The 14,948-nt window shown below is 38.3% G+C and overlaps 1 protein-coding gene across 5 annotated transcripts in view; it reads left to right on the top strand.

Moving 5' to 3' along the window:
• rnf213a (ring finger protein 213a) overlaps nucleotides 1-14,679 on the top strand; it is a 38,484-nt gene extending 23,805 nt beyond the window's left edge. For all 5 annotated transcript variants that reach the window (XM_032586954.1, XM_032586951.1, XM_032586955.1 and 2 more), the window contains 33 exons: nucleotides 2,666-2,801; nucleotides 2,892-3,083; nucleotides 3,164-3,294; nucleotides 3,385-3,542; nucleotides 3,632-3,838; nucleotides 3,943-4,130; nucleotides 4,223-4,343; nucleotides 4,464-4,564; nucleotides 4,921-5,103; nucleotides 5,197-5,363; nucleotides 5,455-5,557; nucleotides 6,291-6,405; nucleotides 6,501-6,708; nucleotides 6,794-6,990; nucleotides 7,082-7,204; nucleotides 7,304-7,414; nucleotides 8,202-8,444; nucleotides 8,524-8,599; nucleotides 8,696-8,730; nucleotides 8,837-8,937; nucleotides 9,041-9,197; nucleotides 9,692-9,866; nucleotides 10,174-10,268; nucleotides 10,374-10,625; nucleotides 11,091-11,223; nucleotides 11,520-11,603; nucleotides 11,673-11,853; nucleotides 11,997-12,198; nucleotides 12,287-12,364; nucleotides 12,799-12,996; nucleotides 13,220-13,309; nucleotides 13,415-13,593; nucleotides 13,741-14,679. In XM_032586954.1, the coding sequence (XP_032442845.1) occupies nucleotides 2,666-2,801; nucleotides 2,892-3,083; nucleotides 3,164-3,294; nucleotides 3,385-3,542; nucleotides 3,632-3,838; nucleotides 3,943-4,130; nucleotides 4,223-4,343; nucleotides 4,464-4,564; nucleotides 4,921-5,103; nucleotides 5,197-5,363; nucleotides 5,455-5,557; nucleotides 6,291-6,405; nucleotides 6,501-6,708; nucleotides 6,794-6,990; nucleotides 7,082-7,204; nucleotides 7,304-7,414; nucleotides 8,202-8,444; nucleotides 8,524-8,599; nucleotides 8,696-8,730; nucleotides 8,837-8,937; nucleotides 9,041-9,197; nucleotides 9,692-9,866; nucleotides 10,174-10,268; nucleotides 10,374-10,625; nucleotides 11,091-11,223; nucleotides 11,520-11,603; nucleotides 11,673-11,853; nucleotides 11,997-12,198; nucleotides 12,287-12,364; nucleotides 12,799-12,996; nucleotides 13,220-13,309; nucleotides 13,415-13,593; nucleotides 13,741-13,897 (4,877 nt within the window). In that variant the 3' untranslated portion in view covers nucleotides 13,898-14,679. The remainder of the gene's footprint in view (nucleotides 1-2,665; nucleotides 2,802-2,891; nucleotides 3,084-3,163; nucleotides 3,295-3,384; nucleotides 3,543-3,631; nucleotides 3,839-3,942; nucleotides 4,131-4,222; nucleotides 4,344-4,463; nucleotides 4,565-4,920; nucleotides 5,104-5,196; nucleotides 5,364-5,454; nucleotides 5,558-6,290; nucleotides 6,406-6,500; nucleotides 6,709-6,793; nucleotides 6,991-7,081; nucleotides 7,205-7,303; nucleotides 7,415-8,201; nucleotides 8,445-8,523; nucleotides 8,600-8,695; nucleotides 8,731-8,836; nucleotides 8,938-9,040; nucleotides 9,198-9,691; nucleotides 9,867-10,173; nucleotides 10,269-10,373; nucleotides 10,626-11,090; nucleotides 11,224-11,519; nucleotides 11,604-11,672; nucleotides 11,854-11,996; nucleotides 12,199-12,286; nucleotides 12,365-12,798; nucleotides 12,997-13,219; nucleotides 13,310-13,414; nucleotides 13,594-13,740) is intronic.
• The last annotated feature ends 269 nt before the right edge of the window (nucleotides 14,680-14,948 follow it).

Raw genomic sequence — 14,948 nt, forward strand, 5'->3', positions numbered from 1 at the left:
GTAGATTAAATGTGCTATAGAAATAAATGAATCTGATTGATTGATTAAAAATAGCAAAATTGCTGTAGTACAATCTGTCCACTGGGAATTTTGCTATTTTTAATCAATCAATCAGATTCATTTATTTCTATAGCACATTTAATCTACAAGAAAGTTAAACGTTCTATATATATTTAAAAGCACAAATATACTAAGTAATAGAACATACAGTGAGTCAACAATCGAAACTTATAGTTTAGGATCTACGCATGCGCAGTTTGATCCAAAAATTATGCCCCGCCTCTTCCGTGACAACTCTCACACATTCAAAAAGAGTGTCGCTCTCACACATTCAAAAAGATTCTCGCTCTCACACATTCATAAAGAGTGTCGCTCTCACACATTCATAAAAAGTCTCGCTCTCACACATACATAAAACGAGTCTTAGTACTGTGTGTGTGTTCAACTTTAGTCTTGTGTATGTGAGAGATAAACGTCTGTGTGTGTGCGAGCTGTTAGCAGTGTATGTGTGCGAGAAAGTTAACGTTTGTGAATGTGCGAGCTGTTAGCAGTGTATGTGTGCGAGAAAGTTAACGTTTGTGTGTATGTGCGCGAGCTGGTAGTAGTGTATGTGAGCGAGAAAGTTAACGTTTGTGAATGTGCGAGCTGTTAGTACAGTGTATGTGAGCGAGCTGATAGTAGTGTATGTGAGCGAGAAAGTTAACGTTTGTGTGTGTGTGTGTGACATTTTAGTAGTGTGTGTATACGCAATTTGAGTATTTTTTGAATGTGCGTGAGTAATTTTTGAGTGTGCGTGGCTATTTTTTTGAGTATGCGTGAGTTTTTGGTAGTGTGTGAGAGACAAAATGTAATTTTTTTGAGTATGCGAGAGTTTTTGGTAGTGTGTGAGAGACAAAACGTAATTTTTTGAGTATGCGAGGCTATTTTTTTGGAGTATGCGTGAGTTTTTGGTAGTGTGTGAGGGACAAAACGTAATTTTTTGGAGTGTGCGAGGCTATTTTTTTGGAGTATGCGAGAGTTTTTGGTAGTGTGTGAGAGACAAAACGTAATTTTTTGGAGTGTGCGTGGCTACTTTTTTGGAGTATGCGAGAGTTTTTGGTAGTGTGTGAGAGACAAAACGTAATTTTTTGGAGTGTGCGTGGCTACTTTTTTGGAGTATGCGAGAGTTTTTGGTAGTGTGTGAGAGACAAAACGTAATTTTTTGGAGTGTGCGTGGCTACTTTTTTGGAGTATGCGAGAGTTTTTGGTAGTGTGTGAGAGACAAAACGTAAATTTTGTCCTAAACGGCCCCTCATAAAATACAGTGTACACCTGCACAAATACATACCTAGTCACCTTGTTCTTAGAAATAACATCCATTAAACAAACTGGGGGTAATAACTTCCCATTGACTGACTATTCTTAAAAGCAACAAAAAATATTTTGAGAGTACAACTGACAAATAGGTCACACCTGCCACTTGGACACCCCTTTTTTTAATGGTGGCTTAGGCAACTTTCTGAATGCACCATATCATAACCGCCACAGCATGCACTTCCATTGGTGTGCTTTAACTAACAGTTGTGGACACTTGATATAAATTAGAGCTGTTGTAAACAATTATTTTAGCAATCGAGTAATATTGATTATTCTGAGAATTAATCGAATAAAACATTTGATCAAATAAGATATTGGTAAATACTGAAATACTGCCGTGACAGTGGTATTAATATCAGATATCAATATCAGGCCAAATTTTGAAATTTGTCTATCTCTACCAATTATTTTTTACAGCAGAAAAATAACCTCACAAGACACTTCTAAAAAATGTATATATGCCATTTTTTAATTCATGTCTTCATATTCACTGAATTTTATTAGATTAACTCTCACCTTGCCGTACTGCATTTATGTCCCCATGTGTGCGACAGATCTTTGGCACTTTTGTTACACACTGAAACAGATCTGTCAGGTATGCACACACCATGGTGCGCTCCTCCACCCATTTGTTGCAACTGGAATGGTATGAAATTTATTTTCTGGCTCGTCCGTAAAGCTACACTTACGCTAAGCATCAGCTACCACAGCCGATGGTAGCTGATGCCTAACTGGATGTGTCCGCTCCACCTGTACACATACAGCCACTACGTACTTTGCCGTTGTTTGGTGTTAACCATTCGCTCTAGGAGGAGAAAGGCTGTCCTATTTTATGCATTGAACTAATCAATTTTAAGGATGCCTGATTGTTGTCTGAAAAATTATGAAAACCCAGACATTTTAATCAAACAATGAAATACCCCTGGATGCCCAAAACCGAACTGCTGCTAGCACTTAGCATTGGTTAAGAATTCATAACAGAATGAAAGTGTCTCGCAACATAAATAATCACCCTGACTAAACACTTGGTGCTAAACAGTAAAACTTAATTTAATGTAGCTTTGAGGCAGATAATTTGCCTTGAGGAATTTTAATAATCGAGGTACTTGAATCCTGACCTGATGTAAATGACATTATTCTGACAGTAACAATCATGTTATGTTTGCAGTTGTAGGTAGGAATAAAAGTTTTTTGGTTTCTTAAATTATTGCAGTGAGATCATTTGCATTTTTGTTTTAAATATTTTATTATTTTGATGTATTTGTATGTTCCCTACAGTTTCCGTACTTGTCATTTTGTGTGTTTTCAGATGAATTTCTTCAAACTGTGAAGAAGCGTCTTCACTCGTTGTTACTGATTCATGATGGGAACGCGTTCATGAAGAGCAACTGGGTCCTCAAAGAGGCTTCAAACATTGATGCCTTGCAGGAAGGAGGCACTTTCAGGTAACTACTAGTAGTACTATTACCTCCAAAAATAGAATGCAAAGCAGTGTCTTTGAAAGCTTTTCTTGACTTGTTTTGCCATTATTTCAGACACACCTTATGGAAACGTGTTCAAGCTGTGGTGGTCCCCATTTTGGCACATCTGGTGTCAGTGATTGACCGGGACCAAAACATGGATCTCTTGCTTGACAAAAACTGCTCTGAGGCAGTGAAGAGATTGTGGTTGGATATCTTCGGCAATGAAAAACTGGTGGAAATCTCACACCTCGCAATGGAGTCCAGGTCAGTGGAAGTCACATGTTTTTTATTATATAATTTACTTGAACATTCTGTTTACCTTTTCATATTTATATCTTTCTCAGCTATGAGACAAGAACAATCCTTGTGCAGAACTACATTCCTCAAGATAGAAACATCGGCTGCAGCATGCCCTTCAGCTGGAGAATTAAGGACTACTTGGAGGAACTTTGTGTACATGTCCTTCAGAATGAAGGTATAAGCATTTTAATAGATCTTTAGGTTAATCTGTCACAGATGCAGATATACAGACTTTGTCATTTTTGTATCAATTTTGATTTTACAGGACACAATCAATTAAAACTGATTGAGATCTTTTGGAGTACACCACTTGGACGCTACATTGAGAAAGCTGATTCAGAGACTCAGATGGAGTTTTACCATCGCTACCTTCAAGATTTTATCTCCATGTCGATGAATGTCACTTCTCCAGAAGATCTGCAGGTTGTCTTGATTTTACTTAATGGCATAAAATGTCACATTGTGTGAGGTGGCGGACACATTGTAGTAAACCACATGATTTGCTTTTTTAGCTCCTCTGTGGTGCCTTGAATAGTTGCGTCAGTGAACTACGACTACAGCTGAACGACACAGAGAAAATGACAGCTCTTCCATGGGTTCATGCTGCTTATCACAAGTTCAAAAACCGACTTCAGAACCTCTCCAGAATTATGTGTACTGAACCTCAGGTGACCAAGGACCTTCTGGGAAACCCACATGCAGGAGACAACGTTGAACTTGTAAGCATGAACTTACCCCTCATAATTTTTTTAATATATTTTTTGAGTTAGTCTTCAGGCTTTTGACTTTCAAATCTTTGAAACACATGCTCCTTGTCTCCAAGGTCCTCGACGTTTATGCTGCTTTTGCTTGTTTGGAGCACCTGGAGCCCAAAGTGCTGGCCACCGATGCTCAAAGACAAGCGTGGCTCAGGCAGGTGAAGAAACTTCAAGTTCCCATTGAACTGATCTGTTCAGAAGACGGTGTGAGACATTATGGAGAGAGGAGCAAGATGATAGTCCTCAGAGTCCAGTAAGTCAAGAGAAAGCTGTAATCATTGAACAAAGTTTATTACTTAATAACACAGACTGAGGAATTAAATTGTTGTTGTTCTTTGCATGTAGATCTGGATGGAATCGCATATTTTCTCTCTCTTTGTTCGTTGAGCACATGTTGATGGAAATTGAACAGTTGGACACGAAGCTCACACCTTTAGTGTTGGAGAATATGCGAGGGCTTGGCAAGGTTTCTACTTTTTTTTTTTTTTCTTTTTCGAGATAAGCTTGTTAGCATGGAACTGACTTTGTGCTTACTTTTAATTTTCCCAGTGAAACTTAAATGTCTCCATTTTTCTTTCCCATCAAGATTCTTGAAAAAAATTCAGATGTTAAAACTCAGCAGATTTTTGAGGCAGTAATTGGTTTGCTGAAAAACTGCAAAGATGGAGCCGTGGAACGCATTTTCAGGTGAAAAATCAACATCGCAATATATATCACTCTTGGCACAAGCCAAATAGTTTATCTGTTACTACCTTTGTCTGTAATAATGTGTGAAAGTAGTGAAATGTTCTTAAATTAATTTATTGCTTAATTCATCAATTTATTCTGTTTGGTTGCTTTTACAATAGCCTTTTTGTTAATGCAAAAAAACTGACCAACTGTATTTAAAACATACTTTTTTGTCTTGGTCTAAAAGGGTAATAAATGTTAAGACGTAGAGCGTGTTATTTACTAAATCCTTAACTCAAAATTTCCTCCTGAAAATAGATATTTCTTGAATAAAACATAGCTCTTGTAGTAATGTTTGTATTTTCTGTGTTCAGGTTCGGTCATATGGTGTGTCCAGTTTGCATGGGAGACCCTCAAGATCCACTCTGCCTATCATGTAATCACATCTACTGTGTAGCTTGTATCAAACAGTGGCTGGTTCCCGGTCAGATGTACTGCCCGCTTTGCATGCAGCCAGTTGAGGAAGACTTCCCCTTGGTTCCTTCAAATGAGATGAGGTGAGTAAATTTTTTAATGCATATTTGTTTCCTGGGATCGTCTTACTTGAGCTGTAATTTATTTAATGTCTCTGTTTGTCTTACTTTGTTTAGGATTCGTGTTAGTCAACATGCTCAGTTCAGGAAGCGCTGCAACGCTTTCTTCATAGACCTGGTGTCTACTGTGTGCTTCAAGGACAACTCTCCACCATCTTCAGCTGTCATCTTTCATTTGTTGTCTTTTCTCATGGTGGAGGCCAGCCCGGCTCCCTTGCTCAGAGGTACTGTGATACAGATTTATCACCCTGCGTGCTATTTTTTGTCAGATGTGTGTGTAAAATCCAAAAAACACCTTTTTTTTTTTTTTTTCAGCCAAACGACAAATGCTGACAAAAGTGCTTTCTCCATTTGATGACTCTGCTGATAAAAATCCTGTTGTTCGCTCAGTGGTGCTCAAACTTCTGATGAAGTACAGGTGAGGTGTTATGGTTGCAAGTTATTTTAGCTGTATTGTGTTTGTATGCTTCTTATATTCAGAGCCCCGCAGAAAAATCAAAAGCATAATACCTCTCAGTACATTTAGAACATTCCAGTTTTCATTCTAATACTTTTATTAAGTGGGGGGAAGGTAATGCAATATATATATATATATATATATATATATATATAAAATCTTTTCCCCTGCCCCCAAATTGTGCATGGTGTCGAGTGAAACTCAGGCCCTTGTTTAGTCATGTCTCATCACACTTCCAGTTCTGTTAACTTATTTTTTTGTTGCTCTTACTGTGAACATGGGCAAGTTTTAGCTAGCCAAAATTTAGTTGACTACACATTGGCTTTATTTGAAAGGCACGTTATCCTTTCTTCCCATTTTGAAGAATGGCTAAGAAAGGTCTCTGTGTCATTTCATTTATGCCCCAAAGAAGCAGAAAATCTAGGGTTATTAGCTAGAACATCTAAAAACTGATCAAGTTCAAAAAGAAAAGTATGAATTTAAAGGAGTCTTCAATTAGTTAATTTTTTTGCGATTTTTTTTCTTTTTTTTGCGATAGAAAAAAATTATGTCAGCGAACAATTATTTTTTTCAATTATTTTTGTTTCTTTTTTTCCAATGGTTTTAGCTGTTTTTGCACATCGGTGCTGAGAAGCAGATACGGGTAGAAGCTGCTGTATGTGCTGACATCTCTCATATAGACTTATTTTTTCAGCTTTGATGAAGTGAAAGAATATCTGCAGCAGCATCTGGTGGCTGTTGAACAGAGCAACATGTTGGATGAGACTGACAAAACTGAACTCTACTGCATGTACATCAACTGTCTGGAGGTGAGTTGAACTTTGACAGCTCCATCCAGATTGTAAAATTTTACAATACATTGCAATTTTTTTTTACCATTTCATTCCCTCTGACATCTCTCAAGGATTCCATGTTTGAAAGGCTCCAGTTCAGGTCTGCTGCAGATCAGAAGGCATATTTTCAGAATGAAAGTGCCTTTCTGACTGAGTGTCTGCAAACACACGGTCAGCATGCTGAAAAACCATCTGTGGAGTATCTGCAGCAGTTGGCCAGAGTGCGAATGAACCTGGACAGGACTGCTAGTCTGATTGTGGAAAATTTGAGAGAAACAGGTCTGTAATGCTGGTGTTATGGTGCAGAAGAATGCCTCTTCTCTTTTATTTTAGGAGTGTTTCAAATGTTCTTTTCTTTTTCCAGGCTCACCTGAAGGTGGTCATAATGGAGCCGCAGCCTTTCTGGACAGTGTGGTGAACCTGTGCAGGCGGAGTGGGAACGATTGGTATCGTGTCTATTTGATCCGCAAGATTTGCAGCCAATATGGAGTGGAGTTTGTCCAGAAACGTCTTAGGCGGGGTCAGATGAGTTGGCTCTTCCCTGAAGAAGTTCAGCTCCAGGTTCAGTGTGATTTTTGTTTTTAATGATAGTTGCTCAATTACGTACATTGACTCTTATTAACTGTTGTGGTTTATTTTCTCCTACCCCCAGGATGAGGAGACCCCCCCAGTAGATCACTATCTTGTCTGCGGAAAAGATTACAAGACAATCAGAGAAGCTGTTGCAAAGACAGTTATGGAAGGCAAAGTAGAAGGACTGGATGAGGCCTGTGAGGTATCGTTATTACTTATTGTTAATTTGTATTTAGGCCAGGACTTTGCTTCTCTGTGTATGATTTCATGAGTATCTTTATGTTCCATTGATGCATTACAGAGCTGCAGATGTGTGCCACAACTGAAAGCAGTCTACCTTCTGTTAGCACTGTACAGAGAAATCACCACTCTCTATGGACACGATAATGAGGGCTTCCACCCCACGCCGCAGGTACATTCTTAAATGTAAACCCCTACATTAGCCAAAGAGCAGCATTCACTGAAAAAAAAAAATCGTCCATATACACTGCCTGTTTTCACATCCGTTCACGTGGATACAGGCACATAAAGTCTATGTGATAGACAAACACAAAGTAGTGTGAAAATATCCACTGGAAGGAAAACTATGCAATACCTCACTTTTTTATTATTTTTTTTTTACGTATAAAAATGTTAAATGTCTTATATGCTTATAACTGCTGTTAAAACTCCAAGTCTTTTGTGGTATCTGTCTAGGGTTATGGCCATTTTTCTTTCACAATAGCTCAAGATCAATCTCATTTAATGGAGAATGTATGCGAACAAACATTTCCAAATATTGTTCAGTAATGATGACTTCCAATAAACCAAACAGAGGTCTTATTGTATACTGAAATATAGTACAATTAGTTGCACTGTATGTTTTTTCTGGATGATATTTCTGAGAATCAGCATAGAGGTTAGTGAAACTGTACACCTAGGTCATTTTTTAGATTTTAAAACATGTACCATTTGTTTTTCAGTTAACAATTACCTGCTAGTTTGTGTCGTATCACATAAAACTCCAATGAAATAAATTTAAGTTTGGGGCTGTTGTGTGGTAAAGTTCAGATGTTTTTAATTGTGGCTCTTCATATTATCACCTCGGTGAGATCTCAATTATAAAATTCTTAAAAAATAATGGGAACATTTTATTGACATTTTTTTGTGTGTGTCTTTATAACTGATGTTGCATATTTTCTGTATAATTGTACCAACAGCAACTTGAAGCACTTTCAGCTTTCATCCAGACATCCAAAATCCTTGCCAGCCCAGAGGTGAAGGCCTTTGCTCAAGACCTGGTGACCAACAGAATGGGGCCTCTTTCTGTCCGCCCCGGCATCTCTGGGGCCCAAAGTGTGGCAGTAGAATTAACTGTTCACTTAGCTGCTGTACTGCTCTGTGGAAACCAGGGGATCATAGCTCCCCTTCAGCAGCTGGCACTGACACCTGTCAACATGCAGGTTTGTGTTACATCTGTTTTCAGTCATAACAAATATAACTTTGAAATTAGTGTATAACTTTTAAAATTTTGTTTTACAGGCAGCGTTTTTGCCCTCTATGCCAGAAGATATCGTAGCAGCAGCTCAACAAGCTTTGGGCCAACTGCGGTGGTACCGTAAGTAAAAAAACAATGATTTTATAGACTCACTCGAGAAATTTCAGATCAATTCCCATACTATTAAAAGTTGAACCGTTTCATATGATCACACAGGTTGTCCAAATGGTCATCCCTGCACCATTGGGGAGGTATACTATATTCAGTCAAATTAGTAAAAATCTTGTAAAAACTCACATTTTTCTAGACCTTTATTTTTTATATTGTGAAATTTTTTTACAACTTGTGTTTTTCTAGTGTGGCCAGCCAATGCAAACCAGTCGTTGCGTAGACTGTGGTGTTGTAATTGGAGGAGACAACCATACGCCTGTGCAGGGTTTTCAGGTTCTTGCAATGCAGTAAGTGCTTTCCAAAATCCACGAGAAAATGTGCAAAGAAAGTTTATCACATTTGCTTAAGAATTTTCTATTTTTTTCTTCTTTCTTTTATGTCCTCTGACAGAGGTGACCGCACCCAGACAGGCCACATCCTTGGTGATCCAAGTCGCCGGGACAATCCCGATATGCTGGACACAAAGAACATGTCGCCTGTTCCCTTTAATGTTGTCCGAATGCTCACTCACACAGCAATGCTGGTTGGGGCCTGTAATCACACACAGGTGACTATCCCATTTTATTTAGCACTTTTTGGGAACATGACATACTTTACAGTTTAAAAGCAAAAAAAGGGAAAAAGTACACAACAACCACAGCAAAAAATGTTAAACTACGCAAATAAAATAAAACTTTTGAGGCAACTGCAACAAAATCTGATAAAAATAGGGGCAATGATATTGCAATAATGAACAAGGAAATGTTTATTGAACTCATCATTATAACATTAAAAATATGCATTATTTAACAAATACAGAAACATGAAATTATATTCCTTTTATGATGTGTAATGAAATAGAGGTAATTCATTGAACCAAATTAAATTGACAATGTAAAATAACCTAAACAAAATTAAATATGAATAAAAATAAAACAGAAGTACTGAAGTTGAATTAAATACTAGGCTAGAAAGACACAGCACTATCGAGCTGTGTGATCACAGTATTCCTGTCAGATTTTTTTTTCCTCATCATTAATAGTTTCTTTTTTGTGTTTTTAGTTCATCTCTGCAATCATCAAGCCTCCAGTTCCGGAGCCTGCTGCATTCCTACTTAATCACCTGAGAAAAGATATGGAACATCTGATCAAATCACTGGGAAAGGGAACCGATGAGACAATCACAACAGTTCACCTGATAATCAGCAGCTTGCTGGGACCCCACCAGCAACAGAAATGTAAGTTACAATCTTGGTGACCCTTTACACCAAATAATATTCTGTGGGATCTTTAAAGAAAGGTATTTGGCATTGAATCTTGAATCTTTTTTTATTTTTTCCCTCTTACTTATTAAACTCAGGCTGTGAATCTGAGTGTTTTTTCCATATCTTTGTTTGAGAAACAGCGATCTCTAGTGGCCAAGAAAAACAAAACATTTCTGCATTTTGCAAAATAAAGAATTTATGATGAGGCCTGTATCATTGCAATGTTTTAGCTTTGACTTACTGATGAATCTAGTTTAAATTATTTGAGCTTGTTTTCCAGGGCCAGTTCCTTTTGACAATCGCCTTTCAAATAAAGAGGCCAGAAACGGATGGGAGTTGGAAATGAGCAATGCTGTTATCACACCTCAGCTAAAGGTAGTACATATAAAGTATTGGAATCAGGAGATGATTCTGTCGTCCATGTTCATGAGGAAACAAATGAGTGAAACATATTGCCATCTGTCATCTTCTCTTCACCAGCACTTGGACAGACAGCTAAAAGAAGTGAACGCCTTCATCCGGGCAGACTCTCGGATCTCTGCCAACCCAATCATGAAGCTGGTGTTTGGTGACCCTCGTCTCTTTTTGGCGTCTCTGCCGGCGAACTCTCTGCTCCACTGTTCCGCTGTGTGGAGCTGCAGGGAGAAAGTGTGTGTGCTGAGCCTAACTCACATCCTAGAGCAGAACGACGGCAAAGACACTGTGCCTGTGCTTTGGAGATTTCTCCACAAGGTGAGAAAACTGCAGCAAAAAGATGCAAGCTTTAGGAGCAGCTTCTCTGCTGGGAGGTTACTTTGAACAACTTAAAGACTTTTTGGTTTGCATGGTAAAAATCTTTGAAAAAAAAAAAGTTGTAGCAGCAGTTTTGCTGTACTAAAATGTATATGAGTACAATTTTCTAAAAGTTCCTGTCTTTGATTTTGTCACTGCAATAAAAGGTGAATTTGTTTTATAAACTTTCACACATTTTTAACAAGTGGTACTAAATGTCAAGGAGGCTACTCTAAAACAGAGGCTTATCCGCATTATATAGCTGGGATATGTTTTCACATGAGATGACATGCATTGCAATTCTGTGCTGTAAAAATGTTTAAATGTTATTTCCGGTTGCATAGCTTTCTGTAATCACTTCAGTTACTCACTAGTAAAAAAAAAAAAAGTAAAATACAAATTTTTTGTAACAATTTGTTTTTGTAGGAGGCAGAGCTCCGCCTGGTGAAGTGTCTCCCTGACATCCTCACACTGCAGAAGAATCTGGTGAAGAAGTTTCAGAACATCACTGAGCTGACCTACGAGACAATCAATGAATTTCTTCACAGTCAGAAAGCCGGTACTTAGACAATCCAGACAAATCGATTTCAGCTTTTTCAACCATGTGACTCGCATTATGCAATACGTCATTGAACTACATGTTGAGTTTTCTTTTAAATCTTATGGTCAGATACTTGGCCGAATGCGTTTTGTATTCTTGTTTGCCAGGAAATGGGTACATTTATCCTAAAATAGAACAATGATATAGTATCCTTGAAAAGGGGAGAAAAAAGTGTAAATATGCTGTGGTCAGTCTGCATAGTTAACAGTGGCTCCATGTGTCTTAAAACATGTCTGGTTTCTTTCTGGTCACAGCTTCACTTAAAGCCTGGTATGAGAAGTACATCAAAATCTTCCTAGCAACCTGGAACCAGCTTAGAGTGTCTCTGGCAACCAATGGTAAACACAAACAACAACAGTAAACTTGCTCTAGTTACGGAGTGTTAGTCTAATTTGCGTGTCCTTCAGGTGAGATTAAGATCCCAAATGAGTTCTGCCAGAAGGACCTGGACCTGAACAGTGACTTCAAGGTGCTTCTACCTCAGCGACAGGGTGCAGGCCTGTGCTCCACGGCTCTTATCAGCTACCTGATTGCTCTGCACAATGACCTCATCTACTGTGTGGACAAGCATACTGGAGAGGAGACCAGGTGAGGGCGCTCTTGCCACATTTATCCTCATCTTCATGTTTGAACTTATTCTGCAAATGCATTTTGTGTGTTTTTAGGTATTTAGATAATCAGGGTAGCATGCAACTAACAAACTGCATTATTTCCATGTATTAATTTTACAGCTACAAAGTGAGCCCTGCAGATCTCACTGATCTGCATGTGATCCATTATGAACTGGAGCGGGACTTGATGCCCCTGATTCTGTCCAACACTCAGTACAGCATCGAGAAGGGCCAAGAGTCCCTTCATGAATATGACTTGTTCAAGATCCAGCAGCAGATCATTTCGCGCTTTCTGCTGGGAAAACCTCGAATCACTCTCGATGTGAGTACATGGAAAATGCAACTACAGCAACTTTTTGAAGTTCAACAAAACTTTTTTTAACCTTCAAATGAATGTCTTCTTACTGCAGGGTATTCCTACACTAGTTAACAGACACGATCGTGACTACAAGATAATCCTCAGAGATGTTAAAACCAAAGTCAAGCAAGTAAGTTATTCATACTCCTTGCTTTTAATCGCATTTACACCCCTTATCCTGATTCGCCTTAATAAAATCCAATCTAACCGAACCATCTACATTTCTAAGCAGGCCTCAGAGGTTTATTTTAAACATTAATAAAACAAACGGCATCGTGATGACCAACAGCCTAGAGGTCAGGGATAAAGTTGTGAAAAAGTTGAAAGTTAATTATTGATATTAATAATTATGTACTACTTAGTGTTGGTCGATCATGTAAAATCCCAATAAAGATACTTTGAATATTTTGGCGTTGTAACGTGACTAGCTGTGAAAAAGTTCCAATGGTATCAGTTCTTGTGAGAAGTTCTGATTATTGTTCATTCAATATACTTAACATATTTTATAAGTATTGCTATACAAACTCACATGAGTATCTGGAATGTCTCTGATTATGCCATCAGGAGCCCCTGCAGACCCTCACCCTCTTCTCCGTCGCTGGGGAGCTGCACTCCTACAGCGAGGTGTGCGAGGCCTTGTCCACGCTGGAAGTGGCGCTCGGCTTCCTCGCCATGACGGGGGGGGAGGCTCACATGCAGCTATCCTGCTACCTAGAGGAGGTGCTGCAGATGGGAAACCAGGTGGCTCAGCATATTGTCAAGGTCAGCCTATCTGAGGCCAGTGGTCATACTATCTTCTGCATGTTCACTCCCTCTTCCGCAGTCTAGACTGTTTGGTTACATTCTACACTCACAAATCAAACAAACTTGCCTTTTGTTGATACTTTTTTGTTGACCAACCTTAAAGCTATGATATTTCATTTTAGTGAACATAGTCTTGTGCATGAGGTGTTTATCAGGGAATGGTCTCCATTTTTGCTCGCAGGTTTTCAGCATGTGTTGCCTAAAGCATTGTGTTGCTCTGTGGCAGCTGTTGGTTTCACTTAAATCGGAAAACATGCTGCGGCTGAAGAGGGTAAGATGTCACTTTCCCTTCTCCTACCAGTACTGGTGGTGACAATCTCTAGTTTATGTTAGAAGAATATCTAAATGCTGTGTTGCTAATTCTTGTGTTTTTCAGGACCCATTTGTGGGGGTCCCTGAAAAGTACAAGCGGCCTCTGGGAGAGGAAGAGCACAGGCTGCTTACTGCCTTCTTCTCCAAGAACAGTGCTGACACTTTCCTGTTAGAAATGCACGAGTTCTTGGTTCTGGTTCTTAAAAAGTCCAATGATCCTGATGCCTACAGGCCTGACTGGGGGTAATATAAATTTTCTTTATGTACTTAATGTTATTTTATTTCACTTTTCATAGACACAATTTTAATGACTGTTTCATGCCTTGTGCAGTATTTTTACGACTGCTGTTCCCAATCCTTTTTTGAAATTGTTCTTTTTCTCTTCTCAAGCTTGAAAGAATCTTTAGTGTCTTACATGGAACAAAAAGACATGGACATACCTCCAGATGTGGAGGAGCACTTCCCAGAAGAAATCTTCCTGTCCCATTATGTTGAAGCCTGGAAGTTCATCATTGCTTTTAAGCAGGAGCGTGGTCAGAGACAATGAGGACATCGGGAACAAAAGTGCTGTTTTTGCTGCCTTTGTACTTAAATTTAATTGCTCTTGTTAAATGACAATATGGTTGAGTCATATTTTTGCACATAAATCAAAATGATGTGCCTTTTTAGGAGCACAGAGTGCCACAAAATAAGTGTGTCATTTACCCTTATGAAGATCTAAACTTTGGTATGCTTTTTGTTTTGTATTTCTCTCAATGAGGTTGGGAATAGATTTTTGCTGTTTAAATGTCTTTAATTGTACTTTACTTCTTTACTGACGATAAGAATACCTAATTGAAGAAAAACAAAAACTCAGGTATAAAATGTAGGGGTAGATTTGGAGATGTAAGCTGAACACATCCCAAACCCTTAAAAGTGATGAATAATGTATTTTGCCTGCTTGTATTTGTTTTAATAATTTGTTTCTATTTCTATTGCATGATTTATTCTTTTTGAACTCTGCTGTCATTCCATTTTTTTCATCTATATTTTTTTTGTTTACATTTTTTTTTATTCCTAATTGCATTGGTGTTATAATAATGTGGCATAAAAGGCACCTTATGATAATAATATGTTGTGGCCTGCAGTTTCTTTTCTTGTTCTGATGGTATGAGGTGCTATGTTAAATGTTGTGTGTCCTCATTTTCAGGGAAAAAAAAAAAGAAAACAGACATGATACCTGCTTTTAAAAACAAAGAGCAGCGTTCATTCTGTTACCTGAACCAAATAAATCCACATGGATGCAGTGAATTAAATGGAGCTTCTTTTGCAAGAAGCTTAAGATGCTGATTAATGTGACCTTATGTATTCTGGCTTGGAGCAACCTACATGGATCCCATTTTGACATAAGGATAAAGTATCTCTCCCAGAACTAAGTGAAAACTTGTTCTGTTTAATAGAAATATGTTTTCCTACCACGCATTAGGAAATGCATCTTGATGTTGAAGTATGTATATATTTGCTGTATTTCCTTCTTTCACACCTTTTATGGAAGTTAAACATGTGCAGTCTCTTTCTGACTGCCCAGACATGGACCTTCACATTAACAGTGGTATAAA

This window comes from Xiphophorus hellerii, chromosome 16 (assembly GCF_003331165.1).
Source record: "Xiphophorus hellerii strain 12219 chromosome 16, Xiphophorus_hellerii-4.1, whole genome shotgun sequence".
NCBI classification, from domain to species: Eukaryota; Metazoa; Chordata; class Actinopteri; order Cyprinodontiformes; family Poeciliidae; genus Xiphophorus; species Xiphophorus hellerii.